At 42.1% G+C, this 25,937-nt stretch overlaps 1 protein-coding gene across 2 annotated transcripts; it reads right to left on the reverse strand.

Moving 5' to 3' along the window:
- Positions 1 to 5,679: 5,679 nt before the first annotated feature.
- XKR9 (XK related 9) lies at positions 5,680 to 24,003 on the reverse strand. Of its 2 annotated transcripts, XM_083517373.1 has the most exons (7): positions 23,685 to 24,003; positions 21,433 to 21,944; positions 13,675 to 13,898; positions 11,726 to 11,911; positions 10,361 to 11,370; positions 9,664 to 9,926; positions 5,680 to 7,840 (listed from the first exon to the last, which is right to left on the reverse strand). In XM_083517373.1, the coding sequence occupies exons 2-5, from the start codon at positions 21,690 to 21,692 to the stop codon at positions 11,348 to 11,350; spliced, it is 693 nt and encodes a 230-aa protein (XP_083373499.1). In that variant the 5' UTR covers positions 21,693 to 21,944; positions 23,685 to 24,003; the 3' UTR covers positions 5,680 to 7,840; positions 9,664 to 9,926; positions 10,361 to 11,347. The 2 variants fall into 2 exon arrangements, with proteins under 2 accessions (XP_083373499.1, XP_083373498.1); XM_083517372.1 differs by having other exon boundaries at positions 10,361 to 11,911; positions 23,685 to 24,002.
- Positions 24,004 to 25,937: the final 1,934 nt, after the last annotated feature.

Below are 25,937 nucleotides of genomic sequence, written 5' to 3' on the forward strand. Positions count from 1 at the left end.
TCTCCAGGTCCCATTGTCCCTGACCAATGGCCATGCTGGCTGGGGCTGATAGGAACTGTCCGGCAATATCTGAAGAGCATCACGTTGGCTACCTCTGTGTGGGGTGCATAAGCAAGAATGCCAAGAAACTCTTTCTCCAGGACACTCCTAGGCAATAAGCTGCAAGGGCTGTGTACTCAACTCTTGTGCTTCATTGGTTTCTGAAAGTTAGGCTGGTCCACGGAGAATTGCACAGTGAGGGAGGCTAGAATTGGGAGCATTGCAAGAGCATCCCTGATCTCTGAAATGAAAGCAATGGAGAAAATTATCATTTCATAAAAGCTGCATTGTTTTTGATGGTTCCATTTTATTTTGAGCCTAAATTGGTGAGGCCTGTGCTAACCTTTTATAATAGAGAACTAGCTGTTTTCAGGTTCGTTGTGTAACAGGTGTTAATTCTAGAACACTTAAAAGAATAAACTGCTAAAATGCATGAAACTCTGTATGCATTAAAAGAGAATCGGCTAGACAAGGCGATTGTGATTAATCTTGAATTGTTTTGTAGATAGATGAAAGAGGGACTTGGGAGACATTCAATGGATAGGAAAAATTATTTGAAAGTCTTAATAAAGAAAGGCCCTGAAAAATGATATGTAATCATATGATATTATGATTAGCTGATCTGAAGAGCTAAATGATTTTGATTGGTTCAGGATGATGACATTGGGCTATAACTGGAAGGGACAGGAAACAACTTTTGTTTACTGTTGGTCACCAAAGCTACTCAGAAAGGCTGACAAGTGGCCAATCTCAGCAGAGACAGCCTACAGGTTGCACACCAGCTCTTAGCAATTCTGTATAGCATAGCTACTAAAAACACAACAGTCCTGAAGAAATCACATTCCCTTTTAAAGAAAGCTTTTGGAGATGGTTCCGTATGTTCAGAACTGCATTTGCGTAAACTGAACTTTTTTCATTGCCTACTTAAAACATTTTTGTTTTAGGCAAGCCTCTGCAGACAGATGTTGATGCGTTTTAATCTCTTCTATTGTTAATTTTAATCATTTTTAAAATGTTTTTTATTAGTAACTGCAATATTTCTTGTAAACCACTTAAAGGTTTTCTCACAATCAAGCAGTATATACATTTTGCTAAATAAATAATAAGCTTTTGACATGTACCACAATGAATTTCTTTCTGCTTTTAAATAAACAGAGGGTAACCATAACAGCAAAAATGTGCCTACATACACACACACATAAACAAAGCTGTATTCTTAGGGCCAAAAGCATTGTGAAGTGGGACAGCCATGACACAACTTTTCAAATATATTTTAAAGTTTCTATGGCAGTCCTCCAATTTTGATTGAAAACACAGGGGGTTTTTAAACAAGCAAGAGTGTCATCTCTATCAGAGTGCCAGGATAAATGACAGAATGGCCTTGCTCTGGCAAGTAAATGAGGTTTGCTTGTGACAGAACAGCATAGAGGAAATCAGAGAATGAGAGAAATGATCAAGCGGAGGCTGAATACGACTTTCCTGTTCTTTGATGGGGTTCCAGCTTCCTGCTAGCAATTTAAATTGTAACACTTCTTTACAAAATTGCTTGCATTTCTCATTTAACAGCTAAAGTTTGCATTTCAGCTGGCTGAAGTTCTTTAGCTCAGTATGCTTTACTAACTGTGGGCAGAAGTTTGAGTTATTCCCAGATAAGTATGCATGGGATTGCAGAATGCTGATCGTAATTAATTGGGCATGATCTGCAGCAAGATCCTTTTTCTGGTGGGAAGATGAGAGGCTTCCAAGGCCACTTTGCTTCCAACCCTAGGGGCTGCCTGTGCAAGTCCTATCGAAAGTGTCACTTTAATAAAAACTAATTTTATTTTATTTTTAAAAGATATGATTACCTTCCATAACAGGTTCTGTGTTGGCATAGCAAGATACATACATAGGAAACACAAATAGCCTTTGTATTCAGCAAATAAATGATATCAATCATTATAACAAAGGACTTGACAAAGCATGCAATCTGAAGCACACCTATTCAATATAAGATTCCACTGACTTCAGTGATATTTATTTAGGACTGGAATGAAATGCACACGAATTATAGAAGGGCACCAATACATAACAGCAATTCTATATTGCTTCATTGAATGGTCTAATCATGAAAACCAGACATTTCCCCTCAATATTCCTGTGTGTTTTACTAACTGCTCTTATTTTAAGTGAATAAATGCAGAAAATGCAATAGATACAAAACATCACACTGCTGCATATGCTCAAACCAAAGCCATATACTGTGGCTGCAGGTTTGAAAAGGCCAACCCAAACAATGTTCTACATGTTATTCGGGGAATTGTTTTTCACACACTGTGCCCCAACTGACTGTTCTGCCCAGTGTTATATAACGATCCGAGCAAGCATGAAAGTGAGGTCAATTCCAGTAGCAGTCCGGGTAAACATTAATGTTGCAATAGGGAACAAGCGAGACTAGCCTTATGGCAGTGTCTTCTCTGTAAATGTTAATAACTGGTTTGTATACATCCAGTTAAATATTTAGTTTGCTTTGGAAATAATAATTCTCCTGCAGTCTAGATAAATTCTAGGGCCCCGCATCACAACTCCAGACCAGGGCCAGAAATACTTACCTCATTAACAAGATCTAACCAGAACTGAAATACAGTGGTACCTCGGGTTACAGACGCTTCAGGTTACAGACTCCACTAACCCAGAAATAGTACCTAGGGTTAAGAACTTTGTTTCAGGATGAGAACAGAAATCGCGCAGCAGCAGCAGCGGGAGGCCCCATTAACTAAAGTGGTACCTCAGGTTAAGAACAGTTTCAGGTTAAGAACGGACCTCCAGAACAAATTAAGTTCTTAACCCAAGTACCACTGTAAATGGAGAACACCTTGATCTAATCCTCATCTGAATTATGTCCTTCTCCACCCCTTTAGGCTGCTGATCCAGGCTTTGGAACACTGTGGTGGAGAAGGGCTGTAGCTCAGGGGTAGAGCATACAGAAGGCCCCAGGTTCATTCCCCAGCAACTGCAGGTAGGACTGGGAGAAACCCCTGTCTGAAACCCTGGAGAGCTTGTTAAGTATAATTGTCTAATTGTACCTTGAAATGGAAAATGACTCTGGATGTGTCTTGCTAAACGCCACTGAAACTAAGTGTTGGCTCTCTGAGTGCCTAATAGGTTCATAATTAACTAAGAATGTGTCTCTGCTAGCTTTCCCGTGGTGTTTAACTTAGATCACATGGGAGGGGTATTCAATTGCAAATCTCCATTTTGTGTGAGCTGGTCTTTGTTCTCAAGCCACAGAATATACAAAGGGTGTGCTAATGATGTCTCTCCTGGAATGCCTCAGGCTAGAATGGAGTCTGTGTGGAGAGAAAGGTTTTCGATTTCTGTTTGAAGTAATTTCATATTTTTAAGGTGCTAAACCCGTGCTTGGACAAGTACATGATTTTACGCAACTGTATGGACGCACCATTATTGTTGAAAGTCTGTTTTGGAACAAGTTCTGTCAGAAAAGCTTTAGAACCATGTTTTTGATCTGGACAATTTTATTTCAGGAAGAGTCAACTTTTATTCATCCTATTGCTTCCATATGTGCAATATTAATAACTGCAATAGAGCTGCTGCCAATCAGTGTAAACAAGGCTATGCTAGATGGATCAATGGTCTGTCTCATTATAAGGCAGCTTCCTATGTTCCTGTGCAATAGCAGGGTGCAGTGGCGTAGCGTGGGGGGTCAGGGGGGGGCGGCTGCACCGGGCGCAACATCTGGGGGTTAGGGTTAGGGGGCGCAAATCCACGGGTTAGGGGGCTCAAATTACTTGCCTTGCCCCGGGTGCTGACAACCCACGCTACGCCACTGGCAGGGTGATCAGAAAGCAATGCAAGTTAGGAGCTGTACTCATTACTTATTTAGCTACATTTATATCCTGCCTTTCATCCAAGGACCTCAAGGCAGTGTACATGGTTCTCCTCCCACCCAACCCCAATTCATTTTTTCCTCACAACAACTCTGTGAGCTGGTTGGAGAGGCTGTGGGTAGTGACTGGCCCAAGGTCATCAGGGAACTTTATAGCCAAGTGGGGATTTGAACACGGATCTTCCCGGTCCTCCTCTTCATGCATACATCTCTGCACCAACACAAGATGCATTAGGGTCTAAATCACGGGAAGTCAGTTCCTTCTTTCTTGGTTATTAGAACAATTTACGAAGAGAAGATGCTGACATGAGAGTTTACAAACTCTCCTTCAGCAGTTTTTCAGAAGTGTCCAAGGAAGCTCTAGAGTTGATCAAGGATGGAGGAGCGTTGGGCCTCCAGATGTTGGATTCTAACTCCCATCAGCCCCAATGATCTGGGATGATGGGAATTGTAGTCCATGGGGATGCCTTACAACTTCTCTAGGCATACATAGAACATCTCGCCTCTTGGGCTAAGACTGAATTATCCACAAAGTCGTTCCATTTCTGGTATTATAGTAATATTTCTGTTATTTCAGTACCGGCTTGTTACAGCCATGATGTTTCGTCCAAGTCCAGAGAAGGAGCTTCATTTCTAAACAGGTGCTCATTCCTCTGCAACACGTTATCAATAGTCTTGTGCAAAAACTGTAGCTAACCAGTAACATAAAAAAACAGCCACGTCAGCCATTTAGTTCTAAACAGAACTATTAGCAGGTCCTTGCAAACAATGGGATATGCATCTATTTAAATAAACTCAGTAATTAAGGTGAAATCTCCTTCCAGTTAATTACATCCTTTATGCCTTATTTTCCTACTTACCTACAGATTGCTCAGTAAATAATTTATGTTGAAAAGATAGGTTTATATTTTCATGCCAGAGTGGGGGGGGCACCCTGGGTTTTCAGTATAAGTCTTGGAGAAGGGGGGAGAGATACATATAGTATCAGTAACCAGCATACAGCAGAACTCAACACGCCAAAGGTTGAAAGTGAACTTTAGTCCTCCAGTGATCACCCTCAAGTACTTAGTCTTCATAAATTTCCCCCGTTTATAGAGTGTTTTTGATGGCAGACAATTCTTTGCTGAAAGTTAAGTGCTCTTTTATATGAACATATAAAGCAGGCTTTGGTTTGAATGAGTACATTATTTTGACAAATGTTTATTGGAAAGCCAATTACAGCTTCATAAATCAGGACTCTCTGTGGCACATCAGGCAAGCTTGCCAGTGCCACCAGATGCCGCAGCTGAGACCAGCAGAGTAATTAAAATAATTTGGTGGGATCCTGCCCCCTCATCCACAGCACTGACAGTAGTCAAAACAGGAAGAAATTGTTTATTATCTTTCATTTAACTTATTAAAATACTTGTTGCAAGATGTCATGGCCATACTGGGGGATGGGGGTGGATGTGGCGGGTAACATTTGCTTTCAATTTGCAGTTAGATTAAAATGACAAGGTCAAGCACAATCCACGGTCTGACTGGCAGCTGGATTTTAAGGGCTGCCCAGAATAGAAAGCGGAAGTGTGCGTGAGCATCTGTAATAGATTGAAATCCAAAGAGGCCTTTACCATTTTATTTTCGAGGTGGCCATTTTTAATTTGAAATATCACCCTTAATTATATGCATATTTGCATGTTTCTGCCTGACCTCAGATACACTGGTACCGATTTAGACACATTCAGTTGACACGAGGCTTAAGCACATCTGAGTCATTCGAGTTTTATAGCCTTAGGGTTTATTCTAGGCAATGTTTACAGGAAACGCTATCATTACATTTTGCTGTAATTCTGTAGTTACTCGTTCCTGTTTCTTACAAAGAAGCCCTCATGTGGTGAAATCAAGATATAACATGACGGAAGGACTGTCCTGCAAGTTGGGTGGAGAGAGAGACTGAAATCATGCATGCATTTTTAAGTACTTTAATCAACGTTCAGGAATCTCCACTGCAACTGTTAATGAGCGTTGCTACTTATTCCCACTTCTCCATGAAACTGATTCGGTAAAAAGATTGTCATTGTCACAGCTGCTGGTTGTACCTGAGCTGCTGACGTGTTAAAGAAGAAAACAATTGCAGCAGTGAGTTTCTCTTACCTTGTAAGCTTCATGGAAGAACAAAGAGTGAAGAGAACGGTCATACTGTGGAAGGCCAGATTTGTAGAAAAGGAAGAGGAATTTGATAAGGAGGGCATGCCAGTCAATAACAACATTTGCAAACAGGGAGGTGGTGTTATAGGAAAAACTGCAGGAAAATGGTGAGTGGAAGATAAAAAATGTGCTTCGGACAGACCACAGCTGTTCACAGGTAACAGAAAGTGCAAGAAGGTTATGATGCAACTCTACCTTTCATTGCCACTATTAATGGATTAAAAAGCCTGATACAAGACTATTTTGAGCTGCATTACTATTTTTCACATAAACACAAGAACAGGAGAGAGGTTCAATGGTGAATTATGTGGCATGTGCGGAAAAGGATAGCCATATCTTTATAAATGTTGTGCTGGGGCCAGTTCACTCCATAACTTCCATTCTCTTTGAAATAAGGCGAGGAAATATGGTGCCTTCTGTATGCTGTCGGACCCTGAACTTTGTCAGGTTGGCTGAGGCTGTTGGAAGGTGCAGTACAACATCTGGAGAACACAAAGTGGGCTACTGCTGCTCTAAAACCTACCACCGGCTATTGTCAGATGCCAATAGTATTACTGAGGGCATTTCCACACAAAGCACTTTGCAGGCAGTTGGCACCTGAAGCAGAAAACTAACCACCCACTAACCACAAGCTCATGGCAGCAGCAGTCCCTGGCTGCATAGGCACCCAACATTTAAAGCACGACTTACCACAAAGATTCCTAGCTTACCCCTCACAGAGCTACAATTCCCTGAATTGTTAACAAACTACAGTTCCCAGGATTATTTGGAGAAGTTATACACTTTAAGGTATGCAGACTTAGTCCCTGCCTAGCAGAAACAGCATAGAGACAGAGCTACTCTTGTATAACAACAGTTATGGTAGCTCTTAATCCTTCCAACAAGAAGTACCTCCTTAAGAGATACTTCCTGATTCTGTGGTTCTGTCATGAATCAAAACAATAAGTGGAACAGCCCTTTGGATTCTGCCCTCACAAAGAGCTTCCTGGTCAAGCTATATAAAGCATTCCCCTGGTTTTGTACAACATACCGTTCATAGCACCTGTGGCTTTTTCTTTCCAGTGGGGTGAAAGTCAAACATGACATGTAAGCATGTGAATTCCATTTGCTGAACTAACCTAGCCTTTTGTCAGTTTCACATGCTTATAAGATGCATATCAAAGGAATTGCAGCGAAATGTACCTTGAGTGGGACATTTCCCTGTAAAGAGTATATAGAAAGTCACCCCAAAATAACAAAACAGAAAGCCAAACCAAATACAACACATAAAATAAAATGATATACTGTAGATACAAAGGCTCATTATACCATAACTGAAAATTGCTTTGTACACACAATAATTCCAGCCAGGAAATGCCAGCCTGCCATTAACATGACATTTCACAGAAAAGTCATGTAAGGCTCAAGCTGTTCACATATTCACAGATCAAAACTAGCATCACAAATTGTGATGTATTATAAGGGCATAAGAAACCATTGAACATCCTGGATTACTAATGCACTGTCCAGATCATTCTGCATCAGCTGCAATCTTCAGGAGAAACACTGCAGAAAACATTCCTGCAATCAAGTCTTGGCATTGAAAGGCATGAATGAAGTTGTCAAGACCAAACTGAAAGAAAGGTTGCATTTTTCCCTCCAGGCGAAGTTACTGAAAGGATTTAGTTATAGTTCCTACCTGAATGACAAAGAGCAAAGCAAGCCTGCAAGTCTAATAAACTCGGGAGCCTTCCAGGGGACTTCCGGGTTGACGCGATCTGGAAATGGCGGATTCCCTCCGAGCTCCGGAGGGAATCGGCTCTACCGAGGATGGGTCTTAGCCGCGCCGGCGACGCGGGGACCCTTAAAAACCGCAGGCGCGGATGCCTGCGGACTGAAGACTCGGCGGGTGCCTTAAGCGCCCCCCCTGATTCGCGAAGAGCCTTTTTAAAGGCTGCGGAGGGGATACGGGGGTGGCGTGGCACTGAGAGTCGATCGCTACCTCGGTGGAGCGAAGCCGCGAGCCATAACCAGAGAGCGCCAACTTCCTTCCTTGAAAATCTGGACTGAAAGAACTACCCGTGAGTAAGACGGATTGGGACTTTAAAAATTTCTACCCTGAATTAGAGACGACCGGGGGGTGTGCTAAAAGGAAGTCCGCACCCCCCCCCCTTGCAGAAGATCTAAGCAACGACATAAGAGCTAAGCTGGAGAGCCTGCCCTCGGTGGGGTGAGTTAAAAAGGACATTAACTTTCAAGATTTCGCTAAGGGAAATTTTATGCTGGAGAGTGGAGTTTCAGAAGCCTTCTTTTTGTTTTAAACTACCCCCCCTCCCGGGCTCGGGAACGTCCTGCCTTAGTGCTTGTGTTGGAGCTGTCAAAGCTGACAAACGGGCAATTTAAAGCGGAAAAATTGTTGTTTAAGATCCCCCTGGACTAAGACACAATTGAATCAAAATTGTTGGAAACAAAGTAACAATAAGAAGTTAAAGGGTTGTTGAGTAAAAGATTAATAAGTAACCAGATTCCCCCTAGGGGGAATTCTGTGAAACTACAATGGATACAATGGCTGTGGATGGAAAGTTACTAGCTGAAATTGAAAGGATGTTTCAGTTGGTGGGAACCTTACAAGAGCAGAGTTTGGCTATGAATAAACAACTTGTGACTATGACCTTGGGAACAGGCAACTCTGCTGTTTGTGTTGAGGACTTGAATGAGAAAGAATCCACAGCTGAAGAGGAAACAATATTTTCAGAGGTGGAAGAGACTAAACAAGAAAAAGAGAAAGTAACTTTGGGAAGCAACATCCAAAAGCTGACATCTGTGGAATACAAGCAAGGAGATCTTGGGAACACATCTACCACAAGTCTGCGAAAGATGCAGAAGAAGAAGGAAGAGGCCCTGGGACAATATGGAATACAGGAATTTAAAATAAAGAGGCATGATTGGGGCCTTTGTTTGGACTTTGGTTTTGAGGATACAGGCTTGGTGGAAATTTTCCAGCAATTGATTACAAATCTCCTTGTGGGAAGAGAATATATTTGGATGCCTTTTCCAGACTCGACGACTGATATAAAAGGCTACCAACAAGAACGGCGGAGAGGGACTGAAAGGGACTTGAAAGCCTCGGGCGTGAGGAACCCAGGCTGAGAATCTCGACTTTGGACTTTCATCGGGAAGGGACAAAAACCGGGGATGGGAGGGAGGGAAGAGGAGACTCTTAGAAACTCTTAAGACTTTTAGGTTTGGTTAATATGATTTTTAATTAAGACAAAATGAAAAATCGATGGAAGAGAACTTAAGTCCAACTTAGGAATATCAATTTTAATTACAAAAGAGGTAATAAGAAGAACAAGATGGTTAAGAGGAGAAATACCAATTTGCTGATATAATCTTGGGAATTGGGATGCACGAGGGGGGGTGGGGGGAAGTCAGGGAACAAGGTCATGAAACGAGGATTGGCTGAATTTATACATGTTTTGTTATGTGTCATTTTTTGTGTGTGTGTGTTTTGTTGTTATAAAAGTGGAAAACCCAATAAAAATTAAAAAAAAAAAAAAAAACTCGGGAGCCTTCCAAATGTATTTTATTGTTCATTCTTAATTTGGGCTCATTATGATATTGGCGTACTAGTTGTATGTGATCACACTTTCAATTCTGCCAAAGTTTCAGGGTCCTTTGTTTCCAATCAGTGCATGTCCTGCAGCTTCCTGCTAAAATCCTCTAACTTTTCATACGCCACAATTGTTCTGGGTTATCTTTCAATTGATGTTGTATTATATGCAAGAGCATTCACCCAGACAGAAATAATGTGGAAACATTGGGGGAGCATCATGTTGTTGTTGTTTAGTCATTTAGTCATGCCTGAATACGGGTTGCCTTTACCCTCTCACTTTATGATTTTCAGGCAGCCTATGCTAACTTCTGCTTCGGTTGTGTGTACACTATACATTTAAAGCACATGGCTTCCCACGAAGAATCCTAGGAGCTGGAGCTTGCTGCTCTCACAGAGCTCCAGTTCACAGCATCAGTAACAAATTACAGCTCCCAGGATTCTTTGAGTGGGGAGAGACATGTGCTCTGAATGTGCTCTGAATGGTGTATACACAGACATGGACTTGTGTACATGCGGATAGCAGGTGTGAACTTAGCTTAAATCAGCTTTTGGAATGCCACTGCTGAGTTGTTGAGCATTGCTTTCCAAGGACTTGATGGAGGCATGCAATGATCTGGATCAGATTGACGATTGTGCATGCCAGCAGCCTTCATGTTGTTGTTGTTTAGTTGTTTAGTCGTGTCCGACTCTTCGTGACCCCATGGACCAGAGCATGCCAGGCACTCCTGTCTTCCACGGCCTCCCGCAGTTTGGTCAAACTCATGCTGGTAGCTTCGAGAACACTGTCCAACCATCTCGTCCTCTGTCATCCCCTTCTCCTTGTGCCCTCAATCTTTCCCAACATCAGGGTCTTTTCCAGGGAGTCTTCTCTTCTCATGAGGTGGCCAAAGTATTGGAGCCTCAGCTTCACGATCTGTCCTTCCAGTGAGCACTCAGGGCTGATTTCCTTAAGAATGGATAGGTCTTGCAGTCCATGGGCTCTCAAGAGTCTCCTCCAGCACCATAATTCAAAAGCAGCAATTCTTTGGTGATCAGCCTTCTTTATGGTCCAGCTCTCACTTCCATACATCACTACTGGGAAAATAAAACAGGATGGCCCAGTATAAATTGACCTCCAATGCACTATTACTGCATCAGTGAATTTTTGCACTGAGGAAATCATAGAAGCATAGAGTTGGAAGATATCCCAAGGGTAATCTAGTTCACCCCCTTGCAATTCAGGAATCTCAACTAGATCACACATATGAAATGGCCATCCAACCTCTACTTAAAAACCTCCAAGGAAGGAGAGACCACCTCCTCTCGTGGGAGTCTGTTCCACTGTCAAACAGATCTTACTGTCAGGAAATCATTCCTGATGTTTAGTCGAAATCTCCATTCTTGTAACTTGAAGCCACTGGTTCAGATCCAAGCCTCTGGAACTGGAGAAAACAAGCTTGCTCCATCCTCCATGTGGCAGCCCTTTAGATATCTGAAGATGGCTATCATATCTTATTAAATAAAAAGAAGCATAGCAGCTGCAACAGATAATTGTCATGAGATTTATTGCATCAGGAATCCCCTCATTCTACAGTTTTCTGTTCTTTCACTTCCTGGTCCATCAATCACCTCTTGTGTGTAATAAATTCCTGGTCCATCAACTACATCTTGTGTGTAAAAATTCCTAGGATGAAAATATGCATAATATGAAATAAGAAAAATAATGCCCAATATTAGGGTGATAACGACCACCATAATTACAGATAACAAATATATTTTCCCATTAAACACTGATTTGCAGGACATGCAAACATACACTATTGTTGCAGTTATAAACCCCCGAGCAGTATAATAAACAATCAGAGGTATTTTGGTCTTTTCTCCCTTGACATTAAAGAAGGTAAAAATAAGAATGATTCCCACAATAGTCCTGTAGACAGTTTCTGGTACTTTAGATGTACAAAATGTTGTGTGTTGCTTCAGGACCCAACATATACTCAAAAGCCAAAGAAACACAAGTAGAACGAGAGACGTTATACTTAGTATGATGACCAGAGCAATGCAGAGTATCCAAGAAGTCAAAGTCAACAGTTTATAGAAAAGATATATTAATTTGGAAAATATCCCTGGAAAGTTTTTTTTCTCAGGCAGGGATTTTCGTAACGCTATCTGATAGTCCACAGTTGCACAGGAGATGCCGCAGAAAGACATTGCAATGGTTACATCTAAATAAAAGGAAATAAAAGTTGTTAGCCCTGTTAGAAAAAGAAGAGTTTTTTCTATTAAATAATATTCACACAAAAATGGCACAATAGCCTGAACTAGATAGACAGACATACATACTCTTAGAAGCTATGGAAATTAGATATGCAGTGGATGCTCGGGTTGCAAACGTGATCCGTGCAGGATGCACATTCGCAACCCGCAGCGTTCGCAACCCGCAGCTGCACATCTGCGCACTCACGGGTTGCGATTTGGCACTTCTGTGCATGCACGACTGCTGAAACCCAGAAGTAACCTGTTCCAGTACTTCCAGGTTTCAGCGGTCCGTAACCCAAAAAAACGCAACCTGAAGCGTCTGTAACCCGAGGTATGACTGTACTAACTACTGGGAAGCTTTTGGTCAAATAACTGGCTGGTACTGAATTCATATCAATTCAGCCTGTCCCATCCCATAACTTGTTTTCCTTCACTACCCTACAAAAGCTGCCAGATCCCAGAGGAAAGATGTCAACAGAAATCACAAGTATGATGCAGGGCATTTTTTCATCCAGAACTCACCTGAACTCAGTTCTGGCACCTCTCAGGTGGGCACTTTTGCCATTATAAGAGAACAAGGGAGGCGTTCATGGAGAGTTCCGGCACCTCATTTTCTACAAAAATAGCACTGGGTGGGAGAATGTCTCTTCTATGCAGTTCATGAAGGTGCAGCTGACCTGGCAGGTTCTCAGCAGTAGACAGCAGTAGAGAGCCCCTTGGCTCTCTGCCCACTGTCCCAACTACTCTGCCTGATTATTCCCTCCCTAATGAATGCACACAGCCACTTTGGCCTCCAGGCTCTTCATGAAGTCCTCCTTTTTCCTTAGCTCCTACTTTGAGAGCATCAGAAGAGCACTGCTGGATCAGACCAGAGGCCTATCTCAGGAGTGGGGAACCTTTCTCAGCCTGATGGCATTCTTGCCTAGTGGGCAACCTTCCAGGGGCTACATGCCAACACTAGGTGGCACAAGGGGTGTGACTGTTAACTTTGTACAATAGGTTAGAAGTCCATCCACCAAAGGGCCAAGAGGGATGCATATCATCTATGCACCCATCTTTCTATCCAGGCAAGCAGGAGCCTTTATTATAGTCCAAAGGAACATCCTAGGCAGTCAAAAAATAAAAAAATAAAGAATGGGAGGATGGTTTGAGGGAAGACCAGTGATTGGTATGGCCTGGGAAAGGTGTAAATAAGAGAGTACTGAGGTGTGAAAGATTTTGTGCTATGAATGGGTGGAGAGAGTACTGAGGTGTGAAAGATTTTGTGCTATGAATGGGTGGAGGAGGAAGGGAAAGAGAGTGAGAGGTACAAGGGAAGACAAGAAACAAAGTGGCTTAAGAAAGTAGAGCCGGGAGCAGTAGACTAAGAAGCAGAAAACAGAGGAAGCAATGAGTGATCTAGAGGGGAAATGGAAGAAATATGGAGACATAAATAGATTTAAAGACACTCCAACCATGGAGTTGGGTGAATGGGCAACAGCATGGCAAACATTATTTAATGTGAGTCTAAAGTGATGCACATTGAGACAAATAACAATAATCAAATGCCAAATAAACATCAGTGAGGAATGAACTGGTGGTGGCTGATCTCTGTCTTAAGGCACAGAAGGTGCATTTCATATGTACTGAAGTAGTTCTCTGAGCAGTTTAAATGTTTGTGAACATTCTGCGCCATCACATGTTCCACACACTGTTAGGAGATGGCTTCCATCACCACAAGCAGACTTACACTGACTGGGGGTAGAACTGTCAGATGTCATCAGGATGTAGATCTGAAGAATGAGCTGGGGCGTGCTCTCCAGAAATGCCCTAAATAGTCTGAGCATACTTATATCAGTCATTGCACAAATGGCGCTCTTGTGAATGGGGCTGGTGCAACCATCAATCAATCCATCTTCCGAGTTGTTCGTTTTAAATGCTGCCTGGTAGCCACATTTCAGTGCAGCCCAGTATCTGCAATGGAGAAAGGCACAGTCGGGCATTTTGTAAGATTTAGGGCCGAAGTAAACATGATGCAACAGGTGGGGCTAACAATCTCACGGTGTTTGTTTCTTCAAATGAAAAGCAGCAATGGAGGACCGGAAAGGGAGAGGGTTGCTTAAGTCTGTCTCTTCCAGCCATTCTTCTGCTCCCCTTTGAATTTCACAGTGGGAGCGTGAAACACATCATGCCATGTGCACAATTGGCTTATCATCCCTTTCCTTCACATTCAGACCCATTCACACAAAGGGAGTGCGAGAAACTCAACCTCTAAGAAGCATCTACCGTATTTTTCACTCTATAAGACGCACCAGACCGTAAGGCACACCTAGTTTTTGGAGGAGGAAAATAAGAAAAAAAATATTCTGAATCCTAGAAGCCAGAACAGCAAGAGGGATCTGGCTTCTGGGATAGCCTCTTGCTGTTCTGGCTTTTGGGATAGCCGCACAGCCTGCATTCGCTCCATAAGATGCACACACATTTCCCCTTACTTTTTAGGAGGGGGAAGTGCATCTTATAGAGCGAAAAATATGGTAAATGAAACACAAAATGAGCAGGGAAGTTCTGAAATTTTAAAGGAAAGAAAATGTTGGCATGGTGACAGATCCCATAGAAACTATTGCTCCCACTTCCCTCTTTCCATTTTATTTCCCCTCTTTTTTCAGAATCTGCCCCCCCCAAAAAAAAACTTAATACAAAAATATGGGAGAATGTGGCCCCATCTGCACTATACATTTAAAGCAGGATCGTATCACTTTAAATGGCCATGGCTTTGCCCCAAAGAATCCTGGGAACTGCAGTTTGTTAAGGGTGCTGAGAATCATAGACATGTAGAGCTGGAAGGGACCCTGAGGGTCTCGTAATCCAACCCCCTGCAGTGCAGGAAATGCAAGGTAACCCAACGCAATGTGAAACCATACCGGACCCTGCTTAGCTTTTGCAAATGGGCTAGCTGCTTTACCAGAGTTCCTGGAGAATAAGGATTGGTTGTAAACCCACTCTGAGAATTATAGCTCTGGGAGGAGAACAGGAGACTCGGCATCTTGAACAAACTACAGTTCCTAGGATTCCCTGGAGAAATCCATGACTGTTTAGAGTGGTATGATACTGCTTTCAGTATATAATGCAGATAGGGCCCATTGCTGCACATGCTAAGCTTTTCTCTACTGATGGCAACTTTATTTCCTATATCAAGAGCGCCACCCTAGATAGGATAAATGACTTGCTGAGGACTTTTCAGAGCTCTATAAAAAGCTGTGCGTCCCCCCTCCCCTGTGGAAACAAACCCTTATCTGTTTATTTAAAATTATTGCCTGCTTTCCATTTTAAAGAAAAAATCCAATGTGGCTTGCAATAATATTAAAGTAACGGTATTTGGGGGTTTAAACTTATATCAGAAAATTTTATATTCAGTCCCTGCTTCTACAATCCTACTGGTAACAGCACATTCCACCTGTGCTTTTCTTTTAAATATATAGTATGGCCACAATCCAGTTACATAACTCCTGCACGATGGATGCCCTCCAATTGATAACAGTTGCAGACCAAAATGACATGTATCTATGTGCAGAGCTTCATCTGTTACAGCCAGCGGTCAAAACCCCATATACCACCACAATCCTCAGATATGCATGCCTGCTTTCAAAAACAAGCCTTGAATTCCTGTGCTATCCTTACAAGGAATGGCAAAAGCCGCTTAAGTCTTCAATTTGCTTACCTGAGAGTAAACTCCATTGAACTCAGCGGGACCTACTTTTGAGGAGGCATGTTGGTTGGTTGGTTTTAAGAACCCTATTTATATACCACAATTCACAAAATGGATATCAGAGCTATTTACAACAGCGATACATAAATCCACATAAAAATTTACAATCAGAGATCAGCTAACTATTATGGAAAGATGTATTCTTAACTGCTTGCATAAGCCTAGAGGAACTGTTTTCTGTAGATATTTGAAGGTTGTAACAGAAGGCACCTGCTGCTCAGTATAAATAGACATGCAAATTCTATTGTAATTCTTAGGGCACATGAATTTCTTGTGGTGACATGCATTTCATTGGTAGACAGTGGAAAATGAGGAGCTAATGCACGCTAATGTTTACTACTGCATTATATCTCAACTCCCACAGCCATACACTGAATAATGTGTCCTTAAGGCTATGAAGTAATTTCCTATAAAATAAAACATAGATGGAAAACACACTAAACAGTTCGGGGGGGGGTTAATTCATTGCCTCATGAAGAACGATCGCTTCTCAAAATATTTCTATTTTCTTTTGGGAGATGCAGTTTTTATTCCCACTATCAAATCACAGCATACATCCTCTGGCAAGGAACACGTACATCACTGAAGAAAAGATGAGAAACACTCTTGGGTGGAATCTATACACATACAGTGTTAACTTAATTCATTCCGGAGGTCCGTTCTTAACCTGAAACTGTTCTTAACCTGAGGTACCACTTTAGCTAATGGGGCCTCCTGCTGCCGCCACACCGCCACCGTGAGATTTCTGTTCTCATCCTGAAGCAAAGTTCTTAACCCGAGGTACTATTTCTGGGTTAGCAGAGTCTATAACCTGAAGCGTCTGTAACCTAAAGCGTCTGTAACCCAAGATACCACTGTATTTTTAAAAAGGTATGAAAATGCTTTTTTTTAAAGTGTTTTTTTAAAATAAATTGAATTTTCCATAAGGCTCACCATCACCATCAGGTGTCACATTGTATATTGCACTTCAAACATTTTATTTGCAGCTGTATAGCTGAGTCCTTGGTTTCCGCAAGAATTACGTTAACCCATTACCCAAGTTGCTGATTTGGACGCTTGTTTTCGAAACAGAAGTGTCTTCTCATTTGAGCACAAGGCACATTTTTGAGCAGATGCAAAGGTGTGTTTGCTCTGCATCTGCAGAGCAAAGAAGCAACTGCAAGCAGAGATAAAAGGAAGCTAGAAATCCCCTCTTAAAACGTATTTTAACCAACCTCATTTTCTGCTGTTTCTCAAAATGACAGGGCACTTACTCGCTCCTCTTCAGTTTGCTGTTTTTAAAAGCTCTGCTTACAAGAACATATCCCAAGAAGTACCGATTGCCCTGTGGGAACTTCTGAATAATGTTTTGAAGTTCACATGCTGGCAGTGGCAAGCTCCAATGTACGCTGCAGAAATCTTGGGTAAATTTATACATAAATATCTTCCTACAGAACAGCAATGGTGGCCTCCATACGTGTGGCTCACCTCACATTGCTTTAGCTGAACACTGAAAACAACTTTCAGCCCTTAAAATAGATTTTGGGGTATCAGAATGTCCTCATTATTCTGATAATTATAGCAAAGATTAACCCAAGGGTAGACATTCCATGCACAGTGTGCCTGAATGGCTTGAAATATTTGACAATTGCACTGGATGTTTAATGAAACCTTACTGAAGGGGTCAGCAACCTAAGGCCCATGGGCCACAAGCGGCCCATGGGGGTCATTTAACCGCCCCCAAACCGAGCCACACGCTCACCGGAAATCGTGGGCACATGCATGATCCAGTCCACGGAGGGATCTCCACTGGAGTGAACCAGTCCAGACAAGGTAAACCTTGCCGATCCCTGCCTTACTGTATGCATGCTTATGTAGTCCACAGGGCAGAGACACCCTGTTACGATATAGAAGCAATGCTGCCGCGAGCTAGTAGCTTGAAAGCAAAACATAATGGGAATGTTGGGACTGTTCCGTGGGAAACAGAGGGACAGTCTATTCACAGTGCGAAGCACTGGAATTAGCTCAGAGTGTAATATGAGCTGTACAGGAAGTACAGGAGGAGTTTGTCTCTCTGCTGTTGGAGTTTGAAGAGAGCAAACGTATTTTCTGTGACGCTGCAAAGACAGAAATAAAGGCATGTAAATACGTTTCTGTCTATCTCTTTCCCCTGCCTGGGGGGGCAGGAAAGAGTGGTGTGTTCTTCTCACGCTGAGGAGGATCGCCTATCGCAACCTTGCCTGGATCCTGCCAGAGAATGCAGACAGGGAGGTCAACCGGAGATCAAGCCGGGAGCCTGGAGAGTGGCCAGTTTCTCCTGATAAAAGGCTTGAATCCCAACACACCCTATGTTTGTGATCAGGGGATGTCATCAATGACTGCCTTGCCCCACCTTCCAGCCCCTAGAAGCAGTAGCAGCTGGTGGTGTGGGCAGAGTTGCGTTACTGACCTAACTTCCCAAAGCCACACATCACTGCCAGTTGCTTAGAGGTGAGGGGCAAGACAGCAGGGACAGATTCCTCCTTTTTTTTGTTTCCTCCTTTTTTAGTTCTCTATCCCCATGTGACCTCATCAAAATAGGACATGCCTGAGTTTGCTCACTAGGAGCTCAGACCATGAGCTATTTTATTATATTTTGTATCCTAAGATTATTGCCTGTGTTTACTTGCTGCTGCATGGATAAATGCATGAACTTGACCTTTTGAACTATGTAAGTACAGTGGTACCTTGGGTTAAGGACTTAATTCGTTCTGGAGGTCCATTCTTAACCTGAAACCGTACTTGACCTGAGGTACCACTTTAGCTAATGGGGCCTTCCGCTGCGCCGCCAGAGCACAATTACTGTTCTCATCCTGAAGCAAAGTTCTTAACCTGAGGTAATATTTCTGGGTTAGCAGAGTCTGTAACCTGAAAAGTCTGTAACCTGAGGTACCACTGTAAAGCATTTTAAAACTTACTCAGGACAGGATACATTTAAACGGTTTGACTGCCTATATCCCCATGCTATTCTGCTGCTTTCTTTTGTGACTTGAAAACTCTGCTGGGAGCTGTCTCTTACTGGATAATATGTTTAACTCTGCACTTTGGATCTAGGGATCCAGCCAGTCTTTTATTGATTATCCCACATGGGTGATCTATATCTATCCCCCCCCCCAAAGAAATAAAAATCTGTGGTCCTCCAAATGTTGCTAGACTACACCTAGCAACATGTGGAGGGGGGATTATTTGATTGTTCTTGTTTTTATTGTGTATTTTGTGTTTTATGTTGTGAACTGCCCCGAGACCTGCAGGTATAGGGCAGAATACAAATTTAATAAATAATAATAATTAATAGACTACCACACCCATTTTCCCTTATCGTTAATCATGCTGGCTGAGGCAGATGGAAGTTAATTTGTATCTGGAGGATTGAACCATAGGATTTAATAACTATGCACAGATGCAAGGACTCCCTCCCTGCTCTTTCTGAGGCACTGCTAACAACTCTTGAATTGGGTAGCAAAAGTCCTTTGGGTGGGCAAATGGCTGGGCATAGGCTCTTGAGCAGGTTACCTGTAACACATCAGATGATGGTGCCATTTTTCTCTAAAGGAGGATATGCATTCCTTTCAGGGATGTTGCCCTCTAAAGAAGGGTGCATATTTCTTTCATGGAAGTTCATTGCTGCCCTTAAGATACATGAGAAGTTGTGGAATAACAAACTAAAAATCCAAGACCTGCTCCCTGTTCCTTCGGGAATGCCTGCAGCACTGACAGAAACTGTAGGGATCCCATTCATGGCTTTGAGTTTAATATGTAAGAACAAGGAACAAAATTTCTATACTGTACAGAGCTGCTTTCTTGTGTGGTGCTGATGACACACATTTATATTTCTGAATGACAAAAGCCCTGCCGTATTCTCAGTTTATAAAACAATCAGAAACGCAAACATCTGGTTCTTGTATCCTAGACTGAGGCATCTGTGTAGTCCAGTATTTTCCAGAAAACCTGCTTGAGTAAATCAATCTGTTCCTCACACACACACTCATACACCTAAGCTTGTGGTTGTCCAAGCGGTGTGTTGGGGCAAGCTCGCAGCTTTATGTGAAACCTCCCCAGTTCACAACTGAGAAGCTTGATAAGGTGTGAAGTGACCTTTGGACGCCTGGCAAGGATTCTCACAAAGTAAAGTGCTTACTGAATATCACTTGGCATTTACCTAGGGAGAAATTGTTGGGTTATGTTTAGCTTCTGCTTCTTGACAGACATATGACCTGCTCTTGGGCCTTGTATTAATGCCAAATTAAATACATTAACCACTTTAAAAAAAAAAAAAAGTTTTACCAATATATGTTTGGATTGGATGGGGAAAATATTAAATAGAAATAAAGGGCATTTTTTTTAAAAAAAAATGCTTCATATTCTACAAATAGCACATTATTTTGAATATCTGATGTTATGGAAGGAAAAATAATGTACAAATGCCTGGCCTGTTAGACCATTTGCTCCACAATGCTTCTTACATCACAAATGATAAAAGAGTATCCTTCTCCCCTTTGCCGCCACCACCACCCAACAAACATGTTCGGAATTTGAAGTCTGCTCAGTACTACTGCTCACCCTGACCTGCTTACTGAAAGGTAGAAAGTGGGCAGGGAGGTTGGCATGGTGCGAATGCACCAGTAGGAGGGTTAGACTGGCTCTGCTGGTGCATTAGCAGTGCACTACCCTTGCCACTGCCTTGCCCTTCTCCATCTATCTCCTGGTATGCAACAGCAATGCAACCAACCAGAGGTCAGACAAGTGGTGGCATCACATCATCCCCTATTGAGTTGTTGTTGTTATTATTAACAGGTTGTTTGATATTACACATTCCATTTCCATAGTGGTCACTTGCTTGCTACTTGTACAAACTGCGCTCATCTTGATGGAGCATATAGTGGGAAAGATAGCAAATGTGTGGTTCTTTTGTTCTAGTTGCCTTCTTAAGATGACGAAGAAACATTTTAGTGGCAAGTACAGAAAGCAAGCATCCTTAGCACTTCCAACATCCACAGCCTGGAACAGAGGAAAAGTTAATTTGTCTAATAATTCCTTTGGCTAAAGTGACTGTGAGAAACATAATTAGTTAAGAACATTCTAAATCACACAAGTTCTCATGACAGTCATTAAAGGAATCTTGGCAAAGCAACTGCTACACTGTCACTTGGGTGCTATGTACATAGATGCTCCTTTGTCAGTGTTTGACAACCTTAATTATTTGGGGGGGATGAAAGAATATTAAACAAAAATAAAAGAACAACAGGAATTTTGGTAGTCTCCAAACTGTTGCTGTTTTGGGGTGGGGTTTGATCACGTACCAGCAAATTCATGTGTACATCACTCCAGATCCCTGCCTCTCCTTCCTAACTGTCACTCTTTAGGATAAAGCAAGTCAGCAAACGGCAGCTAGGCAACCCATTCTACTTATCTTAAACCAGGGGTATCAACTTGAATAAAACATGGAGGGCAGGTAAGCCCTGCCCCGCATAATCACATGACGCAGTGCATGCACACCATTTGAATGGCAGTGACCATCAACTTGGGGGAGGCTGGCCCCCTCAAATATTTTATTGGGGGGGATGAAGACCCCTTGGCCCCTAGGAGTTTGCTCCTATGCCTCACACCCTTGCACACATTTGAAATTTTGAAAGTTTAACCAGTCACCATCATCTTCTTTCCCGTTAAAAGTCATCTAGGACATTACAAGCATAGCTAGTTGTAAGTTCTATGTTTTATATTTACCTTGTAAATATTCCAGCTTGTAAGAGGTGTAATGAAGAAATCCAACTCGGCTTGTGAGTGCCATCATCTTTAAACCAAGTGTAACTGAAATACTGGACAACTAGTGATGAAAGAAGCCCTGTGGCCAATGTCAAGGCACACCAGAGATACTGTCCCTCGTGGAAATATTTGTTTGCTACCCAGAGATCTGCTCCAATATCCGCAACATAAACCACAAATCCAAGAACCATCGTAGCAAACTCTTGCTTTGTATATCTCATTGTCTTGGTTGATCATTTCATCTCAGGTCACAAGCAAAATATGCCATTTCTCAGTGCATCACATACTAAGAAAATATGTGAGCGTATTTCTCCTTGGGGAAATTGGGGTGTGTATTTGTTGAAGTGGCAAATTGAATCAAAACCACAGATACTCGGATAGATTAGCTCTGCTTCAGTACTGAAGATTCATTTGTGTACATATCCATATGCACATTGAATGGTACTGGTGAAGCTGATTCCTCCTGATAAGTCCTGAAAAGAATAAATGGATAGGTAACTAGCTGGATCAGAAGAGTGTAAAAACATCTTAACAGCAGCATAAATAATGATTACAGCAGCAACAAATGCAATGCAATCCTGTGCATGTTTTGCTGTGTTCAATGAGCTTACTCCCAGATAACTGTGCATAGGATTGCAGCCCTAAACTACTAATCAGATAGATTAATCCATAAAAGCCTTTACAAAAGAAATTAATAGGGAACACATTTGTTGTTTTTTAAGTGGCTTGTTTTTAATATAGGTATGTCAAAAAGTAAAAATGAAAGGCAGCATTTCAGGACAGACACTCCCTCTTCTCTCTCAGGGGATTGGAATGGAAGAAAACACATCTGAAAACAAACTATTACGGTATATCCAATGCTGTGCCAGCAGAGTTCTGCTGGTGTAACAGGACTTCTACTTCCTCTCCTCCCCCTTCATGCTTCCATGGCATGTTTGCCTTGTACTTTGCACTTGATCTTTGGCACATTTGTCAGAACGATTGGCCACTCTTTTCCGAAGCATTTCGCTTAATTTAACTCTGAGACCCTTTCCAGGGGGAAATCCTTTCCTGCGCAGCAATGTGCCGTTTTTATGGCTCATTGGTAGTGACAGCCATACGGAGCAATACCCATTACATTTTAAAAGGGTGAAAGGCTGGCGTTGTGGGAAGGCACAAGAGATGGTAAGATGCTTGTGGCTAGAGAGCGTGGTCACTGAGGAAAAAAGAAGGGGGAAGTCCCAAAAGAAGAACAATTTAACAAGCCATTTAAAATGCCACAGGTAGACGGTTAAAGGTGCTTGCAATTGCATCATAGTGTCCATGGCGTCTGACAGTCACCTATGGCATTAGTACAACTGCCATCCACACAGCTAAATGCTAATTGTATGTGCTTAGGCAAGAATCCCAGTATCCCAGCAATTTAGATTAGTGCTGTGGATACTGATAAACAATAGTCACACACACCCCTGCAGACAATTGCTGTCTGTGTGGTTCAGGGGCAAACAATTGTTGTTTAATCTCTTCAAAGAGGCATAGCCAGTTCCTTCAGGCACTTGTGCAGTGCTAACCTTTTCTACTCAGAAGTAAGCCTAATATAATTCTAGGAGCCTTACTCCCAGATAAGTGGGGCTATGATTGCAACCTTATCAGATGGGCAATTTGACCCTAGGGCATTTTGAAAGCGACCCACAAGTGTGTGTGTGTGTGTGTGTGTGTGTGTGTGTGTGTGTGTGTTTGTTTATGTGGAACAGAAAGTGGGAATTGGGAATTTCGAAACTGAATGTGTTTTATTTCTACCCAATGTAAGTTTGACATAAGCATGACAGAAATGCAGAGAATGAAACAAACTGAAAATGCCTTCAGTGTCAATTTTTCATCTCCCACCTACAATAACATCTTCAATAACATGGAGAGCATTTACTGAGAATCAACATGAAGAAACATATCCCTTATTATTCCATACCCCAAAAAATCCCTCTGATTTTTCTTCCAAGATCTAGGGAAACATACATCCTTTGATAGACTTCTTGACAGCATGAGTTAACCATAACAGAACAGTTCTGGAACCCACAGTAATACTTGTTTGTTTCCCTGACGTATAACCACTGAAGTAAACAGGACGCATCTACTTTGGTTGGCTTCTGGACTGTCATTCTAAGACTATAGATGATGTAGAATATGATCACCTAGATTTTTTAACTACAGGCAATACCCCTCTCATAAAGACTTACCTTAAAACTTTCCAGATAAATAAACATCCCAGTAGCAAATCCATAGTCAGAGAGGTGCCTTGAAAGTCTGGATGGTTTACACTGTTGAACTGTGATACTTTGCAATCTGCAACCAGGAAAAGGTAAAGGGTGTGGGATAGAATGAAAACTGAAACGCCCATCTCCTCTGGGCCATGTGATTAATAATACTCTAGCTACGTGGACTGTCATTGCTTTGACTGAGTCAACCTTTTTAAAAAATAAATAAATCATTTATTAAAAATCATCTGTGACCACTTTCCTAAATCCCTGCAAGATATAAAAATGAATCCTTTGTTTGCCTGCTTTGTTCCACATGCTTAAATAACAGGCTCTGTGTATTTAATGGTGATGACAAGTTGTACCTGCAACAAAGTGTTGCTATGTGGAATCCTCTCTCTTCAGGATTCTGGTCACTCCATTCCATTTCCCTTCCCCATATCCCCCACTCCAAGAGTGGATCAGCATCCCATAAGTACTGAGCATGCTTAATTCTCCTGACTGGACAGTTTTGGGTTCCCCCCTTACTCGTGCTTAAGAGTTTTTCATTTATAATTTTTCTTTTGTACTTCTGCAAACCTCGGGGTTCCTTCTCAGTCTGCCCACTTGTGCATTGGTGGTCTGCATACATAATCAACAGAGCTCATAACCTGAACATCAGAGGCAGAGGGAATAAAAGAGTCCTGCAACAAAATGTTGCAGGATGGAATGCTCCTTTCCCATTTTTCCATCAACAGTGGGCGGGTACACACTAAATCAGGCTTCCTCAAACTCAGCCCTCCAAATGTTTTGAGATGACAATTCCCATCATCCCTGACCACTGGTCCTGCTAGCTAGGGATCATGGGAGTTGTAAGCCAAAAACATCTGGAGGGCAGAGTTTGAAGAAGCCTGCACTAAATGATAATGATAAGGAACTGTTTTAATCTATTTTGTGCTGAGAATACACTTCTCAGGTGCTTGCTGCTGCCATGTGTACACAGATAATGTTTTCTTAGGTCACCTCCTATTGACTTAGTGAAGTTGCAGGGCTGTGCCACTCGCCTTCTCCTATCATACTTCTGGTATATCAAAAAAGACACAGGAAAAAAATTAAGTGGCGGAGGGAAGCGTGCATGCACATGTTCGCATCAGTTCTGCCAATGCTTAGGAGGCATGCATAGACTGATTGAGGGGAGGAGAGTTGAGAACATTGATGTACACTGCTTCGTAAACATGCCCACCTGTATGTGCAGACAGAACAGATATTGACTCCTGCCTTAGGCAACATTATTGCGCAAGTGTGTACATATGTATAGCAAATGCCACCCTCCAACCTTCGCCCTCCACCTGTCCTGCAGGCTGCTACTAGGCAGACCTAGAGGACAGATTGGTTAGGAGGCCTTCTGCATAGCATCAGCATTTAGGGGCACCAGTTACTACTGTCTGAGCATCACTGGGTGTTGGGAGTCAAACAAAATCAACACACAAAAAGAAATCTAGCCACACTGGATTTTCCCCTGTGGTAGTGGGAGAAAGCTCTGCTGCTGTGCAGTGTAAGAAAAGCTAACATATTACTTCTTGGGGGTCTTTCGTTCATTTTTCTCACATGCGTCAATTTATCCCCCCCCCCAAAAAAAAGTAAACCATCTTCAGTATGTTTTGAATAAAAATACAGAACTGTGCTTTAAGCAAAAAAATCGGGGGAAAGGAATTTGACTTTAACCACTCTAGCTGAGCTGACAAAATTGCTAACACTTCAGAAATATCTCCAGGGTTTCAGCTGACAACTGTTTGCATGCAAAGGCGGGAGAAGTGTTCAACGTGTCTTAAAACAAATTACTACAATCTACTGCATAGTTAAAAGGATGCTTCAGTCCTCTCAATCTCAATGGGAGTTGAATAACATAACTTTGCTCAGGATTGTATGTGTAAATAAGCTCTGAAGGCTGCACCCTGTTTTGAGAACACAGCATATTAGCTACATCATCATTCTGCACCAATTTTGTTATGACAGAACTTGTAATTTACTTCAGATGGTGTTGGTACTGCCATCTACAGACCAAATATGACTTAGCAGCCTTTTCAAAAAAAAGTCTACAATAGACACGTCCGACTCCCAAGAGACTGAGTTATTGAGCTTTTTGGGGGGAGAATTGCCTAAAATCAGTCCAGCACTGACAATCGCTGGACAATACAATTTATTCCCCATGCTCTGTGTTTAAGACACGGTGTGTGAGTGTGCCAAAAATATAAT

This window comes from Podarcis liolepis (genome assembly GCF_965112155.1).
Source record: "Podarcis liolepis genome assembly, chromosome: 8".
Taxonomy (NCBI): Eukaryota; Metazoa; Chordata; class Lepidosauria; order Squamata; family Lacertidae; genus Podarcis; species Podarcis liolepis.